The sequence below is a fragment of the Macaca mulatta genome, chromosome 6 (genome assembly GCF_049350105.2).
Source record: "Macaca mulatta isolate MMU2019108-1 chromosome 6, T2T-MMU8v2.0, whole genome shotgun sequence".
Classification (NCBI taxonomy): Eukaryota; Metazoa; Chordata; class Mammalia; order Primates; family Cercopithecidae; genus Macaca; species Macaca mulatta.
In genome coordinates, this window is record NC_133411.1 from 166,609,775 (window position 1) to 166,620,873 (window position 11,099).

The following is an 11,099-nucleotide window of genomic DNA, read 5'->3' on the forward strand; positions in this document are numbered from 1 at the left end:
CTTTGAGTCTCAGATTTCCCCTTCGTAAAGGTGAAATCCCAGTTCCTCTTTTACATCCCTCTGATGTTACTGTGAGCATCAAAGGAGATGATGACTACCATTTGTGGTACTATTAAGAGGATATACACACATACTGATATAGATCCCTGCATGGATACACAAAAAACTGGTAACAGTTACTGCCTAAAGTATGTTGTTAAGAATCAGTGAAAGACTTTTCACTACATATAAAAGGATTTATATTGTTTGAATATTTTTTTCTTTAGAGTCAGATTCTTGTTCTGCCGCCCAGGCTGGAGTGCTGTGGCTAATCATGGGTCACTGCAGTCTCGAAGTCCGGGCCTCAAGTATCTTCCCACCTCATCGTCCCCTAGCTAGGACTACAGGCATGGGCTACCACGCCTGGATCATTTTTTTCTTTTTTTTAGGAACAGGGGTCTTGCTATGTTGCCAAGGTTGGTATGAATCTCCTGAGCTCAAGCAATCCTCCTGCCTCTGCCTCCCAAAGTGCTGGGATTACAGGCGTGAGCCACCGTGCCTGGCCTGAATATCTTTCTTGAGGATGAAAAAAAAAAAAAAAAAGCAAGTAGGTAATGCATTTGAAAGTGCTTTGTAAATCACAAAATATGACACAAATATTAGGATGTTATTGTTACTATTATCCACCAGCAACAAGATATCAAACACTGGTTCTGTGATTATTTAATGATGAAAAAGTTGAATAAATTTAGTATACCCATATGTTGGAATATTGAGTTCATTTTGCTTTTAAAAATCATACTTTGGAATAATTGATATTGGCAAATGCTCAAGCTGAATGGAAAATATATAAACATTGTATACGTGAATAATTCCAATCTTGTGCATTTCGTGTGTAAACCTACATACACAAAAAGAAAAAAGACTGAAAGGAATCATCCACAATGCTTTGAGGGGGAAGATGGAGAAACAAAGTGTTAATTTTCTTAACTGTACTTTTCGTGTATTCCAGATTTTCTACAACGAGTTAATAAATGCCACTAAGAAAAGGGGATGTATCACAGCTACACCTTCAAACGTCAGAAAAAGAACTTTTTTTTTTTTTCTTAGGTAGGGGTATGATTTTGATCTGGGCACTAACGGGGACACTGATTTCGCTGGTGAGTCAAGACCAGCAGATAAAAAATAATTTTTAAAAACCTCGTGAGAGTGATTTGCCGCAGGAAGGGACGAGGAAGAAGCAGGCGTGGGAAGTGCTAAAGGAGGAACCTAAACCTCCATCCTCTTCCCCCGAGAGGTTAAGAACTACAGGGAGAGGCGAGAGAGACTATGACCGCCCTACGGCTAGAGCGGCCGCGAAGAGAACACTTCCGGGGCGGGGCTATCTGGCTCTTTCCCTTCCGCGTGGAGAATGTGGGCCGCCTGTAAAGTTAAGGTTCACGATTACTTGGCCACCACTTCCATCACTCTGAGACGGTGCCTGAGATTGGGGGCGACCATGGCAAAAAGCAAGTTCGAGTACGTGAGGGACTTCGAGGCTGACGACACCTGCCTGGCCCACTGCTGGGTGGTAGTGCGGCTGGACGGCAGAAATTTCCATCGGTGAGCGAGCTCGGCCCGGGGCGTCGCGGTGCGCCAGCGCTTCTGGGAAATCCGGCTTCTACCCTTCCAAATCGTCCCGGCAGCCCCAGTCACGGTTACCGGGGTAACGCGGTAGCCAATGAGTGCGCAGCATGGAGCATCGCCCCGCCCTGCGTGTTGGCTAGGACAGTGCTTGAACGCTGGCTGTTAGCGTAATTGAATGGGCGACGTGCTCCCCTGATGAGGATCCCGCTTGGAGTGCCCGTGTTAAGTGAACAGAGACCTGTTAGCAAGGACATGTTGTTAAAAGTCACTCTCATGCACAGTATTTAAGCTCTTAAGCCAATCGCCTAGCTTTCTGTTAGATATCTTTGAATGCTGACTGTTCAGAAGTCTGTGTAAGCCTTGCTTGTGGGCAATACTTATGTCTGTGCTTCATTATTAGTAACAGGCCACATGGATTATTTTCAACAGAGAGTCAGAAAAAAAGAGAAGGCTGGGCGCGGAAGGCAGGAGGATCACTAAAGGCCAGGAGTTGGAGACCAGGTTTTTGTTGTTGTTGTTGTTTCTGAAACTCTGCCACTACAAAAACAGAGAGAGAGAGAAGGAAAAGCAAGAGAGAAAGAAAGAAAAAGAAAAAAAATTTAATTTGCCAGGCGCAGTGGTGCACACCTATAGTCCCAGCTACTCGGGAGGCTGAGGTGGGAGGATCGCTTGAGCCTGGGAGGTCAAGGCTGCAGTGAGCGGTGATCGGACCATTGAACTCCAGCTTGGGTGACAGAGCAAGACCCTGTCTCAGAAAAAGAGGGAGGGGGAGAAAAATATAACAGAAAGATGGGAATTTAATTTTTAAAAAGGGCTGCATTATTAATGATCATTATAACTAACATTTATTGAGCACTTACTAGGAGCTAGGTATGATTGCTTTTATCTTCCCTCTACAGGACAACCCAATGAGGTAAATATTCTTTTATTCCCATTTCACAGAAAGGAGAGTTGAGGCTTAGCATTTATGTCTGTTTTTCTCAATTTCAGGGCAGGAAAAAAACTAAGTTCTTAAGGAAATGGGTCAGGTTGTGGCTAGTTGAGCATTTGGGTTCACAGTGCTGTTACATTATCTTCCTCCAAACAGCCTCTGTTATCTAGCAACAGAGCTTGTTGTTAATGACAGGCTTCCATCCATGCTTTCTTCCCTTTTCTCTTCCCCCTACGAAGGTTTGCTGAGAAGCACAACTTTGCAAAACCTAATGACAGCCGTGCTCTCCACCTGATGACCAAATGTGCCCAGACTGTGATGGAAGAACTAGAGGATATTGTGATTGCATATGGACAGAGTGATGAGTACAGCTTTGTGTTCAAGCGGAAAACCAATTGGTTTAAAAGAAGAGCCAGGTAATTCCATGAGCTTCCTCCTTTCTTCAGAATATTTCCTACCAGCATTTGGTTTTGTTTATCTTAATCGCAGACTTACAGGCTACAGATGATGTCTGCAGTATTTGTAACTGCAGAGTGCATGTATATTTCCTGTTTAGATTGTTGTACTTCCATCTGATAGCCAAGCATTCTGTGTGCCTCTTTATCTGATTCTTCCCCCTCATGCCCCATAAGACTAGTTTCTAGACTGACCTGGCATTGAACATTAAGATTAGAAACAGAGACCATAAGAATGTAATATTCACAATTCATAGGTTGGCTTTAGCCGGTGATAGTCTCTACATACATTGCATTACACTATTCCTTAAGGGGGATCTCATTATAAAATAGACAAATCTGATATTTGATTTGGCAGTATTTTGAAATGCTGTATGGGAAATAAATCATACAATGAATTGGTTTTTTCTTTCTTTTTTTAATAGAGGTGGGGTCTCTCTGTGTTGCCCAGGCTGGTCTCAAACTCCTGGCCTCAAGCAATTCTCCTGCCTTGGCCTCTCGAAGTGCTGAGATTACAGACGTGAGCCACCATGCCCAGCCTGAATTGGCATTTTTTTTTACAACAATGGTTTCCGTCCACACAAACAGGTCAAGCATGGTAGCTCACGCCTGTAATCCGAACGCTTTGAGAGGGCAAGGGAGAGGATTACTTGAGCCCAGAAGGTTGAAACCAGCCTGGGCAAGATGGTGAGACCTCATCTCTACAAAAAATTTAAAAATTAGCTAGGCTCAGTGGCATGTGCTTATATTCCCAGCTACTCAAGAAGTTGAGGCAGAAGGATCCCTTGAGCCAAGGAATTTGAGGCAGCAGTGTGCTATGATTGTGCCAATGCACCCCAGCCTGGGGGATGGAGAGATTCCATCTTTTAAAAAATAAAATAAAATAAAATAAAATAAAAAGATACCCCTTGAATCATAAATTCATATCACATCCTATAGGGAAAAATTTAGTATCGGTAGATTACTTAATAGAACTGGAAGGAGAGGCAGGCTGCATTTAAAATATGTAACTGGCGGGTGTGATGACTCACATCTGTAATCCCAGCACTTTGGGAGGCCGAGGCGGGCAGATGACTTGAGGTCAGAAGTTTGAGACCAGCTTGGCCAACATGGTGAAACCCCATCCCTACTAAAAATACAAAAATTAGCTGGGCATAGAGGCCTGCGCCTGTAATCCCAGCTACTTGGGAGTCTGAGGCAGTAGAATCACTTGAACCCAGGAGGCGGAGTTTGCAGTGAGCCAAGATGGCACCATTGCACTCCAGCCCAGGCAACAGAGCAAGACTGTCCCAATAAAAGAAAAAAAAAAAAAATACAGAACCAAGGTATTAAAATGGTGTTTCTTAGCCAAATGCATTTCATCTCCTGGCTTTCTGGGCAGTTTGTATTATCTCTCTGTGGTACCCACAGGTCTTATCAGGGTGTTGAATTAATTCCATGTATCTTTCTTTTTCTTGCCCCACCCAATGTGCGTTACATTTTCAAGTAAGTTCATGACTCATGTGGCCTCCCAGTTCGCCTCCAGCTATGTGTTTTATTGGCGGGATTACTTTGAGGACCAGCCCCTTCTGTATCCCCCAGGCTTTGATGGAAGAGTCGTGGTGTATCCCAGCAACCAGACCTTAAAGGACTACCTCAGCTGGCGACAAGCAGATTGTGAGTGACACCAAATAAACACGTGTAGTTAAACCACCAATTCAATGCCTTGCAGGTGTTATTATACAGGATTGGCTCACATATACTTTGTTTTGACATATACTTTGTATAGAATGCAGTATGTATTTTTTCAATTAAAGTATTTGAAAAATTAAATTTTATGTAAAAACTCCTTATCTCTATTTTTTTTTTTTTAAAGACAGAGTTTCGCTCTTGTTGCCCAGGCTGGAGTGCAGTGGTGCGATCTCGGCTCACTGCAACCTCCACCTCCTGGGTTCATGGGATTCTTCTGCCTCAGCCTCCTGAGTAGCTGGGATTACAGGCAGGTCTCACCATGCCCAGCTAATTTTGTATTTTTTAGTAGAAATGGGATTTCTCCATGTTGGTCAGGCTGGTCTTGAACTCCTGACCTCAGGTGATCCGCCCACCTTGGCCTCCCAAAGTGCTGGGATTATAGGCACGAGCCACCACACCCGGCCGCCTTACCTCTATTTTTTAAAAAGATCAGATGTGGCAATACTGGATCTGCATTCTTAGTACTGGACAGAGCCTGGGCAGTGGCAGCTACCTTTACACACACACACATGCACACGCACACACACACACAAATGCTAGTGTGCCATAGTCTCTGCCATTCCCTGTTGTTCCTCTGGGGTCACCCACTGCTTTACACATTTATGTTCATGCCAGCCTCAGTGGGTATTTGAATTGTGACCCTTGCCTTATGTGACTGTGATGATGTTTGTGAGACTTTCACTTGCTTGTTCTAGTTTGATTTTTCCAGAAGAACTGGAAAACAGATTGGAATAATATAAATCAAATAACTTCTAAAGTATTCCTAGGATTAACACACAAGTTAACAGATTTGTATAATGTATAACTAAAATGACCAAATAAAACTGTTGTTAGGGAGGAAGTCTTTTTTCCTCCTGCTCCTTCCCCCCATGTTCCCTGTGTAGGACTTCGGGCAAGTCAGTAAATGTCTCTGAGATCTCTTTACTTTGAAAGAGGAGAGGGTCAGGGCTCTAGTATTCCTTGAAGAATGAATATTGAATAAAGATTTTATGTATATAAACGTTACTATTTTGTTCTCCTCACAGGTCACATCAATAATCTTTATAATACAGTTTTCTGGGCACTTATACAACAATCTGGACTAACACCAGTACAAGCCCAAGGGAGATTACAGGTATAAAGATCTTACTACATTAATACTTAACTGGAGACGGTTCGCTGTAGGCTCTCCCATAACTTTTTTTATGTTAACTTTACGTTTTTTCTTTTTTTTTTAAGATCCCTTTACAGCTTTGTTTTGAAAGGATGTAAAAATCATAATAGGAGCAGTTCTGCTGCCTGCTTGATCTGTAATCCTGGATGAATTACTGCTTCTCCCTGAGCCTTTGTGTTCTTGGTGGAAATGGAATTGACGACACTGGCTCTGCATTCCCACGTGCTAACACTTGCCTGAAGCCGTTTGTGACTGTATGACTGCGTGACTGCCGTCTTCAGTACCGACCTTTTTTTTTTTTTTTTTTTTTGAGACACAGATTCACTCTGTTGCCCAGGCTGGAGTACAGTGGTGTGATCTCTGCAACCTCTGCCTCCTGTGCTCAAACGATTCTCTTGCCTCAGCCTCCTGAGTAGCTGGGATTACAGGTGCACGCCACCATAGCCAGCTAATTTTTGTATTTTTAGTAGAGACGGGGTTTCACCATGTTGGCCAGGCTGGTCTCGAACTCCTGACCTCAAGTGATCTGCCTGCCTGGGCCTCCCAGAGTGCTGGGATTACAGGCGTGAACCACCACACCCGGCCAGCACTGACTTTTTGTCAGTCCCACCAGGCCTCTTCCCTCATTGCAGTTTTCCCTACTGGGCACCTGTAGTTTCTTGGGTTTATGACCTCTGTGTATGGGAAGAGTTCATGCTGAGTTTGTTACTTTCATAAATGTCATGACAACTACACACATCATGGTTCTGTGTAATTTTATCCTTTCTGCCTCAGTTCTTTATAGGTAAAATGTAGAAAATTGTAGTTTCTACCTCATAGGTTTATGGTGAGAATTAAATGGCATGATGCATGTAAAACAGGATATTATGAAGCACCTTGTAAGTGCTTAATAAATACTGGTTTTTGTTATAACAGTGCTACTTGTAGGATGACTGTGAAATGAGGTAATGTGTTGTAACATCTTTTATATGTATTTTATTTTATCTATTCATTTATTTTTTGAGATGGGTTCTCGCTATTTTCCCCAGGCTCGTCTTGAACTCCTGGGCTCCAACAGTTCTCCCACCTCAGCTTCCCAAGTAGCTGGGATTACAGGTGCATGTCACTGTGCCCAGCTCTAACAGTTACTAATACAATGCCTGGTACATTATGATTGCTCAGAAAATGGTTGTCATTTTTAATAATAGTAATGATAGAGATTTGTATATAGCAATAATAGGAATACTGGGGCCTGGCGTGGTGGTTCACACCTGTAATCCCAGCACTTTGAGGAGGCCAAGGTGGGCGGATCACCTGATGTCAGGAGTTCGAGACCAGCCTGGCCAACATGGTGAGACTGCTTCTCTACAAAAATTAGCCGGGTGTGGTGGCACACGCCTGTAATCCAGCGACTCAGGAGGCTGAGGCACGAGAATCGCTTGAACCTGGGAGGTGGAGGTTGCAGTGAGCTGAGATTGTGCCACTGCTCTCCAGTCTGGGCAACAGAGTGAGACTTTGTCTCAAAAAAAAGGCATACTGGTAGGTATATCCAGGTTTGGAAGAGTTAAGTTCAGATTTTGATTCTTTGTAGAAGAATAAGGACAACCTTTTAACTTTGGGCAATTTATATAACCTTTCTAAGTTTTACTGGACCAAATACATAATATGTACTCAGTTAGTATCACTTCCCCCTACTCCCTTTCAGTCTTGACTTGTGAAGCCAGTGTTTGGTATAGGAGAGAATTTTATCTAAATAAGATCATAATTGCCCTTAAGATGAAAATTCACTAGTAACTATAAGATGTTTGATAAAAATCCTTCCACCTCTTGATTGTGGAAGTTTAGGTTGTGGGTCTAATGGATAGTAGCATTAGGGGAGAAAGAAGACATGCAGAGCTTTTAATATCTATTTTTATTTCCTCAGGGAACTCTTGCAGCAGACAAGAATGAGATTTTGTTTTCTGAATTCAACATCAACTATAATAATGAGCCGCTGATGTATAGGAAAGGGACTGTGTTGATATGGCAGAAGGTAATGCTGTTATGTTCAAAGAAAAATGGAAGTCAGGAAAAAAGAGCCTGTGCCCATTCCAAGCTGTCCCCTCTTTGCTGCCTGTATGCGGATGTGACTCCAGTTGCTAACGCAAACCAGATCCTTTCCAAGAGGAGAGGCCATAGATTCCTATTTTTAATTACATTTTGTCAGTCAGTAGTGGTCCAAAATCTCCCATACATAAGTAGAATTACAGAATTTTAGAATTAGTGCCTTTATTTTTCTGTGTTATAAGCTTTCCTTGTATCCAATAAAATCCTTTTAAAAGGATACAGTACAGGTATGAGGATTTGTACATTCATAAAATACTTAAAAAATACTTTCACACTGGATAATACCATTAAATGGTCTCTCCATCCCACGACAACTATAATATGAGGCACTAAGAGATGATGTATATGAGGGTTTGTTATTTTCATAAATGTCATGAGATTCCTTTGACATTCATACTTAATATTCTGTAATAAGTCTGTACATTTACCTATATCCTTAATTTTACCAATATTTTCTCTCTGTACCAGCTGTGAGGCATAATGATTTCTCTAAATTTATTTCCTTCCATGTGAAGTGTTTTTTTTTTTTTTCTTTTTTTTTCCTGAAATGAATGTTTTCAAGTACCAAGGAGTACCTTGAGAGCTAGTCATTCCACTGGCAACTCCAGCTCTTTGAGGTTTTCAAAACATTTGTTCTTTGGTACAGACTTGGATACCTCTTAATGCAGGTGGAAGGTAAGAAACACCTTTAATTCTATAGTTATTGCTAATGAGGAACATGGAATCCTTTCTTTGTTCCTAAGATCGCTTCACTATAGTATAACTTTTTTTTTTTTTTTTAGACAGAGTCTTGCTCTGTTGCTCAGGCCGGAGTACAGTGGTGCCATCTCAGCTCACTACAACTTTCGCCTCCTGGGTTCAAATGATTTCTGGCTAATTTTTGTATTTTTAGTAGAGGCAAGGTTTCACCATGTTGGCCAGGCTCATCTTGAACTCCTGACCTCAAGTGATCTGCATGCCTCAGCCTCCCAAAGTGCTGAGATTACAGGCGTGAGCCACCATGCTCGGGTAACGTAACCTTTTTAAAACTATTTTTAATTATAAAGAACTTCAAGCATACTGAGATTATATATATATGTATATATACACACATACATATATGCACATATATATACACATATTTATATCTATATATATCTCAAATCTGGCAGTCAGAAGTATATGAAGATAAGAAGTTAACTATCCCCACATCTTTTCTCTCCCAAACCCACTCCTGAGTTAACAATGTCACTACTTTATTTTTACTTGTAGGTGGATGAAGTGATGACAAAAGAAATTAAGCTGCCAACAGAAATGGAAGGAAAAAAGATGGCAGTAACCCGGACCAGGACAAAGCCAGTGCCCTTGCACTGCGATATCATTGGGGATGCTTTCTGGAAGGAACATCCAGATATTCTAGATGAAGACAGCTGACCCTTCGCGCTTCAGTTCTGGTGTGCTTAACCATGCAAGCCCTCCCACCTCCCAGGGCTCCTTGCCTTAGGTGGCTGTATCCCTACCACCCAGAACACTGGTGTGAATTACACGGCTCAAGTTGGGAGGGGAACAGGGAAGGAAGGGATGGATGGGGGTGGTGTATCTTGTTCTGTTTCAGCAGAACACCTTGTTTGCAGTGTTGGAACATGGTTCCTTTGGCAGAAGTGCTTTTTTTTTTTTAATCGCAGTACTATTTTTATAAAGCAAGAACTATTTCATGCCTTGGAGAATGAATCATTTTTAGATTGTGACATAAATCTTGTAAAAACCTGTCAGTTCTTTTCACCTATGAGAGAAGAGGAGCCCAAACTCTCGCCCACCTGTTCTTAACCAGAAAACCCACTGACTGAAAATCTCACCTCTGCCACCCATCTACTTGCATTCATCTTTAGCAGGCCTCAAGATAAATATGGGTTAATGCCTGCATGATGCCTCTGAATTCAGGAATTGCAGGGAAGACTCAGGGCTTTGTGCCAATCGCCAAGTTGACAGCTTTGGCTGAACAAATGAGTAGTGACTTCAGTGTCCTTGCGTACACATTCTGTGGACTGATTTAATGGCGTTGTCAGCATGATTATCATCTTCTAGCCAGGGGCATAGTTTCCAAGGCCATTTACCTCTTTCTAAGAAGAAACAAGTATGTGTATATATGAGAGAAACAAGAATGAGTGAGGATGAAGAAACATTTACCTCATGTACTCAAGATATTTCAGTTTTAAAAGTCACTTTCCTATTAGACTTCCTGAAAAAGATTCTCACGTAGCCTCTATGTAATCAGAAAAATGACATTTGATTTCAAGAGCAGAGGGGTAAACATGCTCCTGCTAATCAACAGGTAGCAGGTGTCAGGGGAGTCATAATGTTAGTAGCGCCACCTTCTGTTGGGTCAGTGGAGATGGGTGAGGAGCAGCAGAGAGCAGCAAGGATCATCACATGCAGCCAAACTTGGCCTCTGAAGGGGGAAGGTAGTGGGAATAGGTGAGAGAACTCACATTTTTCTCTTGTCCTGGTTTTATATTTTGGAGGGAAAGGATTATTTGGCCCTATTGAGAATCAAGAGGCCGGGTGCAGTGGCTCATGTATGTAATCCCAGCAACTTGGGAGGCCCAAGCAGGCAGATCACCTGAGGTTGGGAGTTCGAGACCAGCCTGACCAATGGGGAGAAACCCTGTCCCTACTAAAAATACAAAAAATTACCTGGGCATGGTGGTGCATGCCTGCAATTCCAGTTACTCGGGAGGTTGAGGCAGGAGAATCATTTGAACCCAGGAGGCGGAAGTTGAGGTGAGCCAAGATTGTGCCGTTGCACTTCAGCCTGGGCAACAAGAGCGAAACTCCATCTCAAAAAAAAAAAAAAAAAAGACATGGCTGGGCATGGTGACTCACACCTGTAATCCCAGCACTTTGGGAGGCTAAGGCGGGTAGATCACCACGTCCAACATGGCAAAACCCCGTCTGTACTAAAAATAGAAAAATTAGCCGGGCGTAGTGGCACGTGCCTGTAATACCAGCTACTCAGAAGGCTGGAGCAGGATAATTGCTTGAACCTGGTAGGTGGATTTTGCAGTGAGCTGAGATCATGCCGCTGCACTCCAGCCTGAGTGACAGAGCAAAACTATCTTAAAAAATAAATAAATAAATAAAGTAAGCGACAACCCATGTC

At 42.5% G+C, this 11,099-nt stretch overlaps 1 protein-coding gene across 2 annotated transcripts; it reads left to right on the forward strand.

The window, feature by feature from the left end:
- Positions 1–1,268: 1,268 nt before the first annotated feature.
- THG1L (tRNA-histidine guanylyltransferase 1 like) lies at positions 1,269–10,314 on the forward strand. 2 transcript variants are annotated; one of them, NM_001194604.2, is given in 6 exon segments: positions 1,269–1,581; positions 2,776–2,952; positions 4,478–4,647; positions 5,748–5,836; positions 7,779–7,886; positions 9,212–10,314. In NM_001194604.2, coding segments are annotated over 6 exon segments (897 nt in total). In that variant the 5' UTR covers positions 1,269–1,390; the 3' UTR covers positions 9,374–10,314.
- The last annotated feature ends 785 nt before the right edge of the window (positions 10,315–11,099 follow it).